The sequence below is a fragment of the Mastigoproctus giganteus genome, chromosome 5 (assembly GCF_048544385.1).
Source record: "Mastigoproctus giganteus isolate SK-2022 chromosome 5, ASM4854438v1, whole genome shotgun sequence".
In the NCBI taxonomy this organism is placed as follows: domain Eukaryota; kingdom Metazoa; phylum Arthropoda; class Arachnida; order Uropygi; family Thelyphonidae; genus Mastigoproctus; species Mastigoproctus giganteus.
Genome location: NC_143579.1, coordinates 59,205,641 through 59,222,089, shown reverse-complemented (window position 1 = coordinate 59,222,089; position 16,449 = coordinate 59,205,641). Strand labels below are relative to the sequence as shown.

Below are 16,449 nucleotides of genomic sequence, written 5' to 3'. Positions count from 1 at the left end.
ACGGCAATGGCTAGGTTTGAGAAGATGGATCATGACAGCGAACAATTCTTAAAAGTTAACAGAGGGGTGAATGATATGCTTGCTACAAAAAAATCTACAATGAAAAGAAAAAAGCCACCGTCCAGTCATCCATTAACATGTTCTTTCGTAGGGTTGAGCAGCCAATCCCTTCTAAATCTGCAGTCCTCAACCTCTGCAGTGGCATACTTATCATTTGAAGACATCAATTCTGGAAACGATGCTCGAGAGGTAAAACTTACTGATGTTATGCTTGTCTCCCCTCTTTTTTTATAATTTTGAAATTTTTTAAATTGCACGCTTTTGTAATTTTTCCTGTGCATGAGATAAATACAATAAATAATTCTATTTAGATGTTCGTCGAACATTTCTTTTTTGATTCAATCAATTCAGCGAGCACAGTTACGTGTGCTGCACAAGCATGGGGGAAATTCCAACTTATGTAAAATCAGACTTACACAGCGTTCCGCGGAAAGCAACCCTTATGTAAGTAGTAGCTTGCATATTTAAGGTCCAACAAAAATTAATGCTTTGATTATTTTGTAAGTGATGGGAATTTAGTACAAACACACCAAAAACAATTTCCTTCATTGTTCAGGGCTTGGACAAACAGTTCATCACACCTAACTTTATATACAGAGGAGGTTAGAATACCTCAGTGGTCTCAGACAGTTTTTAAATTCTGTACAGTGGGATCAACTGACGATGTTACCAACAGTAAATTCTAAGTGGGAAGAATTCAAGGTATTAATCATGGATGCTACTAAAAGTTTCATACCTATTAAGAAATATTGTTCAAGGTTTAGGCCTAAATGGTTATCTAATGAACTAATGAGACTCGTAACAGAGAAGAAAAATGCATGGGATGCATATAAATTATCAAGCGACTCAGAAGCCTATGGCAGATATAAACTAGTCTGTAATCAGGTCACAAAGGAGGTTAGGCAGGCAAAGGCAGATTACGAGAAATACTTGGCAAAAGATGCTAAGAAAAACAGCAAGGATTTCTTTACTTCTATAAACTCGAAAAGGAAGGGGATAAATCTGATTGGTCCATTTGACATCGATGGTTCGACTGTTCATGATCCTGCTCAGATAGCAAACAAACTGAATGAGTATTTTGCATCTACATTCACACATGAGGAATTATTAAGGTTTGAAAATGGCAGAAGGTTATCAAATTGTAGAGGATACTTAATGATTTTGTAATAACTGAAAGCAAAGTGGAGGAGAAATTGTTGAAGTGAAACATAAGAAAAGCACCTGGGGTGGATGGGATCTATCCAGTTATATTAAAGGAGGCGGCAAAGCAACTAAGCAAACCCTTAGCCATAATTATGAGAGCGTCCTTGGACTCAGGGGAGGTTCCCACGGACTGGAGATTTGCAAATGTATCGCCAATTCACAAAGGGGGATCGAAGGGTGACAAGTAATTACAGACCAGTTAGTTTACTTCTGTTCTGGGTAAAATAATGGAGTCACTGATTAAAGATGCATTGCAGGATCATCTAGACAAGACTGCAGCAATAATTCAGACACAGCATAGGTTTGTTAAGGGAAAGTCTTGTCTGACAAATTTTATAGGATATTATGATGTGGTTACAAAGGAACTGGATGCAAAAAATAATTTTGATATCATATACAGTCGGTCCTCGTATAACACGTGTTTTCATTACACGAATTCGATCATACACGATTTATAAATAGGGGAACGTTATCTTATATAACACAAACCGAATTCACTTATGCACGATTCGCCTTTGTGTTTACAAGAAATGGCAGTCGAACGCGGAATCACCCCCAACTGAACGCAACACGATAGGAATGAAGAGAAGATTCTGAAAATGTATTTATGTGTTTTATATCAGTGAAGGGGAAACACATTTCATCATAATAACGTAAAAACCAACACAATTCCAGCTATCGATATAATTGCAAATGCAATTAGATGGAGTTTACTACCAGTTTATAACAGATTCCACTAGCAGAAACGCAACTGGAAATTGTTTTTATTGTTTTATGGCAGTAACCCCCAGAAACGTGCTTTAGTAAAATGTGAGGTGTTAATAGTGTATCTCGGCCTTTACGGTGTTGTTTATTCAGTTGCTACACGCGAGCAGCTTTGTTTATGTGTATTAAGCGTGCCTCCTCGTTTTGTAATTGTGCTTTATTCCCTAAAAATGAGTAAAATACTTAAAAGGTGTGAAAAGGAAGCGTCCTGGCGAGGACACTGCAGATTCAGAGAGGAAAAAAAAAAGCGATATCGATAAACAGAGGCAGACTGGGTCAAAAATTCTTACCCGGGAAAATTTATAGTGGCCTCATACTACGGTTTACGGACAAAATCACACTGGCCTCCGGCCCACCGAGATTTCCCGGGTAAGGCTTATGGGCAGTCCGCTTCTGTCAATAGAGAAAAAATATGAAATTGTGAAACGCTTTGAGCAAAATGAAAGACCGTGTGATATTGCACGTGCTACAGACCTAAATGAGGAAACGCCGAGAATTACAAAGAATGCGGAGAAAATAAAAACAACTTTCATAGCGGGAACAACTCAAAGTGTAATTAAAATCCATTAGATTAAGACACAAGAATTGGAAGAGATGGAACGGCTGTCATCTGTTTGGATAGAAAATCAAACAAAAAACAAGTTTGCTTACGATAGAAGCAAAAGCATTAGCAATATTTTATTACGTAATAGTCGTAATAAAATACGTAAGCATTTTATTACGACTTACGTATTATAATTTATACTTATGTATTATAAAATACGTAAGTATTTTATTACGACTATTTTATTTAATATAATAAATTTTTTACGAATAAAATACGTAGTGTATTCGTAAAAAATACTTTTTAGTATTAAAAAACACTAAAAATACTTTATTATAATATAATAAAAAATAAATATTTTTTTATTATTTATTATATTATAATAAAAATAAAAAATATTATAATATTATTTTTTATTACGTATTTTAATCATTATAAAATACGTAAGTATTTTATAATGATTAAAATTACCCGATTATTTATTGTGTTTGGTAATGTTTGGTTCCAAACGTGTGTCAATCTTGGGTGGTCGGCACCTAACCCCACTTTTCCCATAGGGCCTGTTGTTTATATTGCACGAGGGTTTCTAGGAACACAACTATCGTGCTATACGAGGTCAGACTGTATTTGGATTTCAGGAAAGCTTTTGACACTGTTGCGCATGGAAGACTATTGTACAAATTGGAGCAGAATGGTATTAAGGGTAAGTTGCTACAATGGATAAAAGGATGGTTAAGTGGGAGAAGACAGAGGGTGGTAATCAATGGGTGCTGCTCTTTGTGGACTAATGTTATTAGTGGAGTCCCACAGGGTTCGGTGTTAGGTCCACTGTTGTTTTGTATATTTATCAATGATATTGATGAAGGTATATCAGGCTTAATGTCGAAGTTTGCAGATGATACAAAGGTTGGCAGGGTTGTTAATGACAGTAATGGCAGTGTGCTACTGCAACAGGATCTAGATAATTTGGGCAGATGGGCTAAGAAGTGGCAACTGAAGTTTAACCTTGACAAATGCAAAGTACTGCATATGGGTAGAAGTAACCCCAGAGAAACGTACCAACTGTGTGATACTACACTTAAGGTGGTAGAAAGTGAAAAAGACCTGGGAGTAATTGTGCAGTCAGATATGAAGTTTTCTGAGCAATGCAGACAGGCTGCCAGGGCAGGTCATGGGGTTTTGTCAATGATATATAGGAATTTTGCTAGCAGGGAGGAGGAGGAGGTGATTGTCCCTCTGTACAAGGCAATGGTCAGGCTACGCCTTGAGTACTGCATACAGGTCTGGAGGCCTCATTTTAGGAAGGATGTAGATTTACTTGAGCGTGTACAGAGAAGGGCAACAAGATTGGTAAGGGGAATGAAGGGATCCTCTTACCAAGAGAGGCTTAAGTTCTGCAAATTGCAGTGGCTGGAGACTAGGTACCTGTGCAGTGATCTGATTGAGGTATATAAGGCCTTGAATGGGTTGAGCACGCTGAATTCTGATGGGATCCTTCCACTTGTTCAGATTACGAACCCAAGGGGGCATAAATTCAAATTAAGAATAGACAGAGGTAGAATAGATGTGCGGAAATTTGCCTTTAGCCAGCGGGTGGTTAATTGCTGGAACAAACTTCCATCTGTCGTTGTGGAAGTTGACAGGTTAAATAAATTTAAGGAGGAACTGGACAGGCATTTGGATGGAATGGTGTGATTTTTTTTTTTTTGGCTGATGCTACATAAGCTCGTACATTTGCTTTCTTGTATCACATGCTACTACTACTACTACTACTACTACCTTGTTTTGATCTACTAGTGGCTCGTTTTTAATATTCTTTGAACTTGGTGTCAGTGCCTGTCTTAGTGTCCACAATTTACTTTCCAAATGTTCACTCCAAATTACTATCCTACTCATACAGAAATCGAGACATTTTGTGCACTCAAGTTGTTAGTAGCAGACCAATAACTCGAACATCTCCACACACTAGCCCACCATGATCACTGTAGTGAATTTTTTCCAAAAGAAGCATAACATTTTCATAGTTTTTTTTTTAAGTGTGCTGAATGGGATACAGGAGTTGATACTATTTTCATTATGAGGGAAAGCACCACTGATGCTTTTCTTTTATGAGTCAAGAAATAGACTTCAATCTGTTGGCTAATAGAAAATTCCAAAAAAGTTTGTAACTGCAGGAATGTTATTGCAATACAGTCAGTCCTCGTATAACACGTGTTTACACTACACAAATTTGATCATACACGATTTATAAATAGGGGAACGATATCTTATATAACACGAACCGAATTCGCTTATGCACGATTTGCCTTTGTGTTTACAAGAAATGGCAGTCGAACGCAGAATCACCCCAACCAAACGCAACATGATAGGAATGAAGAGAAGATTCTGAAAATGTATTTATGTTTCTTATATCAGTGAAGGGGAAACACATTTCACCATAATAAAGTAAAAACCAACTATCGGTTTCAACAATTCCAGCTATCGGTATAATTGCAAATGCAATTAGATCGAGTTTACTACCAGTTTATAACAGATTCCACTAGCAGAAACGCAACTAGAAATTGTTTTTATTGTTTTGTGGTAGTAACCCCTAGAAATGTGCTTTAGTAAAATGTGAGGTGTTAATAGTGTGTCTCTGCCTTTACGGTGTTGTTTATTCAGTTGCTACACGCGCGCAGCTTTGTTTATGTGTATCAAGCGTGCCTCCTCATTTTGTAATTGTACTTTATTCCCTAAAAAGAGTAAAATACTTAAAAGGTGCAAAAAGAAAGCGTCCTGGTGAAGACACTGCAGATTCAGAGAGAAAAAGAAAAGCAATATCGATAAACAGAGGCGGACTGGATCAAAAATTCTTACCCGGGAAAATTTATAGTGGCCTCACACAATGGTTTATGGCCAAAATCACACCGGCCTCCGGCCCACTGGGGTTTCTCTGCTAAGGCTTATGGCAAGTCCACCTCTGTCGATAGAGAAAAAATATGAAATTGTGAAACGCTTTGAGCGAAATGAAAGACCATGTGATATTGTACGTGCTACAGGCCTAAATGAGGCAACGCCGAGAATTAGAAAGAATGCAGAGAAAATAAAAACAACTTTCATAGCAGGAACAACTCAAAGTGTAATTAAAATCCATTAGATTAAGACACAAAGAATTGGAATAGATGGAATGGCTGTCATCTGTTTGGATAGAAATTCAAACAAAAAACAAGTTTTCTTATGATAGAAGCAAAAGCATTAGCAATATTTTATTACGTAATAGTCGTAATAAAATACGTATTTTATTATGATTTTTTATTGTGTTTGGTAATTTTTTGGTGACAAATGTGTGTTCAATCTTGGGTGGTTGGCACCTAACCCTATTTTTCCCATTGGGTTTGTTGTTTATATTGCACGATTTTGCATTGCACGAGGGTTTCTAGGAACACGACTATCATGCTATACGAGGACTGACTGTATATCATTGAACTTTCTTAGGAAAAATGGGGAAATGATTCGTTTTCACAATGTCTACATCATGAAAACACTGTTCCTGGGGTTAGCATGTGCCTGGATTTCATTCCTGACCCTAAAAGCTCTGCAGATTCATTCGATTGTACAGTCCACTTTGTGTAAACATCTGCAATCCAGAGCTATAAATTTTTTCATCACAACAGTTTATATCATCCTCTAATTCACAAATAGAGGATTTGGGATCTGATGGCATATATTCAAGAGAAACTAGTGGCAGTAGCAATGGTAGTTCAGGACCACGGGGTACTGGCCTTACAACTGAAGTAATGTTGTTGGGTACGTGATGCTCTGCTTGTTCTTCATGTCGTAACCTGCTATATTTACAGAACAAAAATAGCAGCCATATATATTTTTTTTGTTTATGAAAACCCCAAACATGAGAGGTATTAGAGCCTATAGTACTTAGTGCCATGCTTGGGATGGAGGGTGAGAAGACGAGGAGTACCTTGTACTTCTCGTGGTTCCATCCCTTCCTTAATCAGGAGTGTCAAGGATCGCCACAGGCCCTGGTGAAAATGCCTCACTCGGTCAGAGTGCTTTTTCATGTAGGGGACTCTGATTTCAATTCCAACCCCTAAACAATCTCCACGGAAGCTTACCTACCCACACTTAACCCATCCACAGTATCAGCTTACTACTAACTTCTTTCCATAAAAACTATAGCATGTGCTGCAAACTGAAAATGTCAGAAGATGTGCATTACCCAGCCGGCATCTATCAATGATCTCTACTATTGGTCTCTGGGAACAACTCCCCATTGTGTATTTTCTAAAAAAATGCAAATTACAGAAATGAAAGTAAAGTGCAAACAAGGCTCTCATGTATCCCAATATTTAACCTGTCTGTGGCACTTTTGTAATAGGATCTCTTAAAAAAAAGTAGAATGTAAATTAAAAAACAAAGGTGGATAGTACACTCTATCAAAAATATAAAATATCAAGAAGAGTAATGTGATCACTAAATTCACCATTTACACGTTAAATGCACAGCATGTTAAAACTTTGCATTTTTCTTTGCCATACATTGAATTCTGCCAAACAATTCACCAAACTATTGTAGCCACCAGTTGCCTTTCACCAGATTGTCACATACTGGAAAATGTCATTCACCAAATTGTCTCCTATACCGAACTACTGTAAAATGAATTGTTCTTGTGACAAAAGTGATATTTTGTGATGATGATACTGCAAAGACATCTGTCACTGAAAAAGTGGTAAGAAAATATCACAAAAAGTTTAACCATATTATGTACATATTTCCAATTTGGAAATAAACATAATACCAACATAAGTTTTGAGTGCTTTATTATCTTCAAATAATGAATTGTCTTGCAACCAACTGATGTGATCCTGTTTCTGAAGCTGTCCTAACAGGCTTGAAACTAAACTGAATGCAAACATTTTGTTCCTTTGAATGCCTCATTTCAAAGAACTGCAGAGCATATTATACATGTCTTCACATACATGACTAATGCAACACGCAATAGTATATAACTAAGCAGATTACCACAAAAGATCTATCAACCACTTAGTTTTTACATTTGTTTTTCCTTGTGGAATCATTCATAGAGTTCAAGTTATTAGAATAAATTATATTGACAATAAATTAAACAGAAAATGAATTTAAAAATTTTAACGAACTGTAATTTCACAAAAATGTGATATATATAATGATTATTAATCAAATGTGATGTTTGGTAATACTGAGGACTTATCTGATTTTTATCAAACTGGAGTGATGCAAGTTTACTATTAAATTACTATAATCAACTCTTCTATTTTAGAAACATGTTCTGCATTAGTTATTGATAGTTATACCTGACCATTAAGTTCACACCAGATTATGTTCAAGCTTACATAATTATTAAGCAGTGCTCCTGACACTATAATGTTTGAGTGCACAATTTTAATGTCAGGTTTTGTGCTGTAAATTGTTGTGAGACAGTGTATATGTGTAGAGTATAGGCAAAGTATCATAGAAATCATACCTTGAGCTTTTGCATATTCATGACTTTTTGCTATTGTATCTGGGGATTCAGGATTGAAGCGAGTTCCTTCAGGAAATATTATAAGCCAAGACTGTAAAAGAAACACATAAAATATAACATATAAGGTACAAGGAAACACACAAAAGATATGTAAAGAAACACATAATTAAAAAAAAAAAACTGATGCTTTCACTGCATATCAGGACCATATTTATTTATTTATTTTATTTTTGGAAGTGGAGGAGAGGACTCTCCCTTACAGTTACTTGGAAGTGAGAGAACAAATGTGATTTATTGGTTTTCAATATTAATAACGGCCTCCGTAGCTGAATGGTCAGGAGCGGGAGTGCAGTAGCACACGCTCTTTGAGTAGACCGGGGTTCAAGCCCCTGACTGCTGAATACGGTCGATCTGCCAACCCGCAGGGTGCCTCCGTAGCCAGGTGGGCAGGAGCAGCAGTGCGTAGCACACGCTTCTTGATTAGACCGGGGTTTGAGCCCGTGACAACCAAATACGGAGGATGCAGAAAGGTCAGGAAATGACCACCGCATATCCCCGGAGCAATATGGCCTTAGTTGCTAATGCTCCTAAAAAAACCAAAATAACAACTGCCAACCCGCACTGGACCAGCGTGGCAGATTATGGTCCATTTCCCTCAGCATGAATTGTTGAGGAGGCTTCCATCCTGCAGTGGGTTGAAAATGGCTGCACTTTACTTTTTTAATTTATTACATTTATTGGTGACCTCCGTAGCCGAGTAGTAAGGAGTGGGAGTGATAGCACATACTCTTTGAGTGGACTGGGGTTCAAGCTCTGCTAAATAGTCAATCTGCCAACCCAAACTGGACCAGCGTGGCAGATTATGGTCCATTTCCCTGTCTCTCCACTCATTATCTCATAGACATACTATTTCTTCTGCATCCCTTTTCTACAGATACTTTCATGGGTACTGTTCTTCTGAATTGGCTTCTATAATTCCCGCTCTCTCTCTCTTTCAAAACAGTCCGAACATGTGCTGCCACCAGCCAACATCCATTTACTGTCCAACTTCAAACTCACAGAACCAACTTTTCATCTTCCTCATTTATTCATTCAACTACCATTTTCTGGAACAACCTTCCTTCATACGTATTTCCTGATAATTACAATCTAGAGAAGTTCAAGTCCAATGTCAACAAATATCTTCTTTCGTCTTCTCAACCTCCAACCCAAGCAAGGTACTAAGTACTATAGGTTCTAATACCTCTCGTGTTCGGGGTTTTCATAAAAAAAAAAAAAAAAAAAAAATGTCATTCAAGAATGAAGCCAAAGGCACTCAAAATTTTAGAACAGCAATGGTCAGATATATGGTTTGAAATATTTCTTGATTTCTTAAAAGGAACTAGAAACTATGAAAGATTGACTAACCTATTAAAAAAATTAAATGTTATATTTCTGATGAAGAGTAAGGAAAGTAATTTTCTGCATTTGATCTAATAATGTTAAGGACACTCTTAAAAAATGTTACAGTGTAGAGAATTCAAGAGTCACATTTTCTGGTGGCCACAGTACTTGTAATCAAGCATTCCGCATTAAAACTGTCAACTTTAATAGTGCCACAGCCAGATATTACGACAAACCAGAATTAAAAGAATAATAAAAGGGGAAAAAAATGGTTTTCACTCCCATAACCTCCCAAATGGACTTTTCAACTGGTCTGTCTTCTATGGGTTTGAAAACCTGTAAGTTTTATTCTTTATTATTAATTTTTTTGATAACTTTTCTTGGCTTTATGTTGCAAGGTGTTTGCTGAGTTTATTAACCTTCCTCCCCAGAAACAAGAAAACAAGAATACAATGCAGATATATGACTGAAAAGCCCTCATAGGTCAGGAACTGTACATGAATAATTCTTGACTGCTCTGACCAACTTTCAGTTTATTTATTTATTGTTAAAAATATACAAATAAGATAATAACTTCGATAAAATGTACAATAAAATATTGTTATAAAATACACTGAGTTAAAAGCATTAAAAATATAATGAAATAAAATTTAAAACTCAGGAGCTTCTAGCAACATACAGTTGCCAAAAGCTGCTGTGTTTTAGATTTTATCTCAAAGCTTTCGTCCTGCAAAGGCTCTCGATTTGAGGCCCCATAAAGATTCCTTCTTTCACTTTTATGGCAATGACCTCTGGGAAATTCTCACTTAAGTGATGAATATCTTCTTGAATTAATTTTACTCATTGCTTTCACAAAACTCTTCATTAGGTCAAGTTTAACATGGAGATGTAGAGAGAAAATTTTCAGTGGATCTATTAATGGAACACACTGCCCACTACTTGTTCCTAACTATGTGCTTCTTTGAGGCCAGTCACATCTGATATACAAAGGGTACTAGGAAAGTTTTGCAATACAGCTTTGTTTATTTAATTTTTTCAAAGTAATTTCCTCTACATTCAATACACCTCTCCATCCTCCGAAACCAATCTTTAAACCAGTTCTGCCAAGTTTCACTAGGGAGTAAAGCACACTCGTTGTCCCAAGCCCGTAGAAGGTCCTCATCACTGGAAAACCGCCTCCCTTTTAGCTTCATTTTCGCATGCGGGAACAGTGCAAAGTCGCAGGGAGCAAGGTCTGGACTGTAGGGAGGGTGCTTGAGAAGTTTCAGTCCTGTCGTGGTCAAATATTCGGTGCAGGCTTTGGCGCGGTGAGCTGGAGCATTATCGTGATGGAGGTACCAGGTGTCCATTCTTGACTTTGGCCGCAGGTTCTTCATAGATCCAATGACTTTAGGCAGGCATTGTTCAGTATACCACTTAGCTGTGACTGTCTTCTGCGTGTCCAAAACGACACGTTCCACAATTCCACTCGATTTGAAAAATACAGCTATCATTTTCTTCTTTACAGATCAGGATTTTCTGACAATACGGGTGTGCTGTCATCATGAAAGACCCAAACTTTGTTTTGAGCCTTGGTCGGCAGATCGTAATAGTACAGCCAAGTCTTGTCACCTGTCACGATGTTGTTCACATACCGAGATTGTCCCTTATCAAACTTTTTTAACATCTCCCGGCACCAAGTCACACGTCGTGCCATCTGCTCTTCAGTCAGTTGATGCGGCACCCAGAGAGAACAAAGTTTCTTCACGTGCAAATGATCTTGCAGAATCGAACGAATTGCTGGTGCATTTAGGCCCAAAGTATCCTCTATCTGTTGGTAGGTCACTCACCTGTTTTCGTCAAGCATTTTCCTCACAGCAGTAACGTTTTCCTCCGTAACTGACGTTCGTGGCCTTCCCGGCCTCTCAGAATCCTCCAGAGTGGAATTCTCTATACCACCTGAATATCGTTGTACGATGTGGACAATCATCATCTAGTGCAAGAGTCATTTATTCTAAGCACTGGTCTATGGTTAAACCACGCACGAAATTATACCGCAAAACTGTCCTTATCTCATTTCGTGACCACGATGCCATCGCAAGCACTTTACACTCTCACTACTAATGAATAACCGAGCCCATCGACTTTGCGCGGCGGCTACTATGCACATATGAACATGTCTCATCATGCAGCAACAAGCAGCTTCCTGTGATTCATTGTTGTGTCATATTGCAAAACTTTCCTAGTACCCTTTGTATTAGCCTGTAGCAGTGGTTTTCAACAGGGGTGCCATGTAATTTGGGTTTAAGTTACTTAAAGTTATTATTATTTATTTTTTTTTAAATTTATACATTTATTTCATTATAAAAAGGTGTATGGTATCCATTGTACTGTATTTTTTTAATTTCATGGTGATCTATAATTGATCTTCATTTAGTACCTCTATATAAAGAATAAAATTATTATACAGGTATATATTAAAAGGTCGAAAACCACTGTGTTTATTTTGGACTTTGGGTGCCGTGAAAAAATTACTGGGACATAAGGGTACTGTGAACCGAGAAGTTTGGGAACCTCTGGTCTGTAGTAAAACAGCTGTGCCATAAGCATAGGAAACAACATTTTATGATCCTTCCTTGCATATCCATTAACGTACCAATGACTTTGAGATTGGTATAGATATACCATTGGAATTACTTCAAGTGGCATCTTCATGTTACTCTGTATCTCCTCTAGATGAACAGAACGAGCATTGGTGGCTTTAAATTCCCATTATGCAAGAGAACAACTTTCAAACTTTGCTGTCAGGAGTCAGTGAAGAGGTGGCATTCAGATATGGTGAAATGTGGCATTCACACATTTCACCATAATAACGTAAAAACCCACACAAATCCAGTTATTGGTATTATAGCAAATGCAATAAGATCGAGTTTACTACTCATTTATAATAGACTGCACTAACAGAAAAGTCCAATAAACCAGTAAATGCAAACTGTTTTTATTGTTTTATGGTCGTGACCTCCAGAAACGTGCTGTAGAAAAATATTACAAAGGTGTTGAAAATTGATTCTTATAACCGAACATATGATAACAATGAAAGTGTAGTGCATTCTTCGGCTGGTGCGTAGCCCTTTCTCTCAGCCAACAATAAACGTGTTGGCCGCGTGTTTTGTTTATGCATCCTTTAGTTAAAAAGTGATTTTTGTGTTGTGCTTATTTGACATATATTTATATAAAACTAATACAATTTCCATTATAGAAATGACCTCCTGACACGGCCGAGTGGTCAGGAGCAGTAGCGCATGCTCTTTGAGTGGACCGATGTTCAAGCCAGTGACTGCTAAATACGATTAACATTTGTATTGATTGATTTATTGCAAACTCCACTGATCTGGTGGTCGTGGCAGAGTATAAACAAGAACTCTTTTTTTTTTTTTTTTCCAAGATAGAGGTAAATAGCTTAGTTATATAGCGAAAATTTCTGGGAACGAATTCCAAGACCTCGTAAGTTGAAAATTTTTTTTTTTTTTTCCAGTTTGCACCAGCCAGCAAAAACTTAGGTAAAGTCAGGGAGTGCCTGTATTTGTGAAAATTCTCTAAAAATTCCAAATATATGGCAGCAGCAGAGAAGACTGTTTACTGTAAAGAATGTAGTCAAAACTTGGTTTCTTTATCAAAAGATAGCGACGTACTTTGATTTTTTTTCCTGAAGTATTTCTCCTTTAGTTTCAAGGCAAGAAGTTTTGGCTTTATCTTTGGAGAGAGCTAGATCAGTAATGTGGTCACTCAGCTCATCTTGCATAAACATCTCTAGCTCCTATATCTCTTTGTTGGGTATGTACCCTGGATTGGTTGAAGTTCAAATTCTCACCAATCACACCTTCATTAGCATTAGCAGAGGCATATGATGCAAGAAAGCAAGTTTATGCAGCATCAGCCAAAAAAAAAAAAAAAAAAACCCACTCCCATTTCACCCCTCCGTTCGAAATATCTGTCCAGCTGAGCCTTAAATGTATTTAGGCTATCAACTTCCACAGCAAGGGATGGAAGACTGTTTCACCAACCAACTACCCGGTGGCTAAAAGCAAATTTCCACACATTTTTCCTACATCTGTCTTTCCTCAATTTGAATTTATGCCCTCTCAGGTGATTATTCTGAGCAAGAGGAAGAATCCCATCAGCATTGAACATGCTCAAACCATTCAAGGCTTTATACACCTCTATCAGATCACCTCGCCGGTGCCTAGTCTCCAGACACCGAAATTTGCAAAACTTAAGCCTTTCTTCGTAAGAGCAACCCCTTGTTCCATTCACTAATCTTGTTGCCCTTCTCTGTACTCGTTCCGGCAGCTCTACATCCTTCTTGAAATCAGGCCTCCAGACCTGTATACAGTACTCAAGGTGTGGCTTGGCCATTGCCTTATACAATGGAATAATCACTTCCTTATCCCTGTTAGAAAAATTGCTGAATACCATTGACAAGACAAAATGAGCTACTCTTGCAGCCCATCTGCACTGCTCAGAAAACTTCATATCTGCCTGCACAATTACCCCCAGGTCCTTTTCATTCTCTACCACTGTCAGTGTAGTACCACAGAGTTAATACATTACTCTGGGGTTACTGTTTCCCATATGTAGTACTTTACATTTGTCAATGTTAAACTTCATTTGCCACCTCTCAGCCCATCTGCTCAACCTTTCCAGATCCTGTTGCAGCAGCATATTGTCAGTGGTGTCCTTAACAACCCTGCCAACCTTTGTATTGTCTGCAAACTTGGACATTAAGCTAGATATACCATCATCAATATCATTTATAAATATAGAAAACAACAATGGACTCAACATTGAACCCTAAAGGACTCCACTAATAACATTAGTCCATGATGAGCAGTGTCCATTGATTACCACTCTCTGGCTTCTCGCTCTCAACCATCCCTTTATCCATAGCAGCAATTTGCCTCCAATGCCACACTGCTCCAATTTGTGCAGCAGTATTCCATGTGCAACAGTATCAAAAGCCTTTCTAGATCCAAGTATATAATATCAAAGTTATTCCCTGCATCCAGTTCTTTTGTGACTACATCATAGTATCCAATCAAATTGGTCATGCAACACTTTCCCTTAACAAAACCATGCTGTGTCCGAGCTATAAGTGAAGTCTTGTCTAGATGATCCTGCAGTGCTTCTTTAACTAGTGCCTCCATTAATTTTCCTGGAACAGAAGTTAAACTCACAGGTCTATAATTACTTGTGTCAGCCTTTGATCTTCCTTTGTGAATTGGGGTCACATTTGCACATCTCCAGTCTATGGGTACCTCCCCTGAGTCCAAAGAAGATCTCATAATTATGGCTAAGGGTTTGCTTACTTCCTTTGCTACCTCCTTTAATACAACTGGATAGATCCCATCCACCCTGGGTGCCTTTTTTATGTTTTTCCTCAACAATTTCTCCTCCACTTTCCTCTTAGTTATTACAAAATCATCTAGTTCACTGCCAGAGTTTACTTCACCTCTGGCATTCCCCTTCCTGAATAACTCCTCATGTGTGAATGTAGATGCAAAATACTCGTTTAGTTTGTTAGCACCTGAGCAGAATCTTCATCAACTGAACCATCAATATCCAGTGGACCAATCTGATTCATCCATTTCCTTCTAGAGTTTACATAGGTAAAGAACTCTTTTCTGTTTTTCTTTGCATTCTTTGCCAAGGATTTCTCATAATCTGCCTTTGCCTGCCTAATCTCCTTTGTGACTTGGTTACAGACCAGCTTATATCTATCATAAGCTTCCATGTCACCCATTAATTTATATGTATCCCATGCATTTTTCTTCTCTGCCATATGTCTCATTAGTTCATCTGACATCCATTTAGGCCTAAACCTTGAACAATATTTCTTATTTGGTATGTAAGCCTAGTAGCTTCCAAGATATATTCTTTGATTGCTTCCCATTTTGAATTTGCTGTTGGTAACATCATCAGTTGGTCCCACTGTATAGAATTTAAATACAGTCTCAGACCATCGTAGTCGCCTTTATGAAAGCAAAAATCCTTCCGTTTACCCGATGGTAGTTACCTCTTTGAGTAAATCCCATTTTAGCACACTGTGATCATTGCCACCTAGTAGTTCCTTTATCTGCAGATTCTTAATGCATGGAGAATCACTACTGATAATCATACCAAGAGGTATGATTATCAGTAGTGATTATCATACCTCGCATGTTTGGGAGGCAACTCACTCTAGTTGCCTCCCAAACATGCTGCTGTAGAAAACAGTCATCCAATAAATCCACAAAAGCCTTGCAGTGTTTGAATGACCAACCCACAAATTCCAGTCAATATCTGGGAAATTAAAATCCCCCATTATAAGACTCTCTGATTTACTGGCCCACTATTTCCCTGTAGAGTTTCTTATTATAATCATCAGAGTCATTAGGCCTATAGCACACTCCTACTCTCAATTTTGATCTCCCAATGCTTATGTCACACCAAACTGACTCGACACTGCACTGTCCAGCGATGTCGACTGGCTTCACTTCCTTGGATTTTATGTGTTTCTTAACTAATAGCATAACCCCTCCTCCCTTCCTATCCTGTCTATCCTTTCTGTACACATTGTACTCCCCAAATTTCAGTTCTGCATTCCTTATATCTGATATCCCAACAATATCTGCCTTTGATGTTTTGAGCAATACCTCAAATTCATCAAATTTATTTACCAAACTCCTAGCATTGGTGTACATGCAAGTATACATGCACCTGTTCCTATTCTTAGCTACCCTAACACAACCCATGTGTTTACTTGTACCACAATGCCTCCCAGCAGTCTCTGAAGTACCCTTCATCTTGTTTTCCAGGCTGCTGTTCATTCCAATTGAAGCAGTGCAAGAATCACTTTCACCTCTGCCAGTGGCTACTGTTAATCTATTAGTCCTTGTATCCCCTCAAGCTAGTAGTTTTCCGACCCACCTAACACTGCCTCGATAGCATCAGCAAATATTCTTGCACCCTTTCTATTTAA

General features: G+C 37.9%; 1 protein-coding gene across 2 annotated transcripts in view; it reads right to left on the bottom strand.

Moving 5' to 3' along the window:
* LOC150085429 (1-acyl-sn-glycerol-3-phosphate acyltransferase epsilon-like) overlaps positions 1–16,449 on the bottom strand; it is an 83,020-nt gene that overhangs the window by 32,300 nt on the left and 34,271 nt on the right. For both annotated transcript variants that reach the window (XM_090373230.1, XM_090373228.1), the window contains one exon: positions 8,070–8,160. In XM_090373230.1, the coding sequence (XP_090229356.1) occupies positions 8,070–8,160 (91 nt within the window). The remainder of the gene's footprint in view (positions 1–8,069; positions 8,161–16,449) is intronic.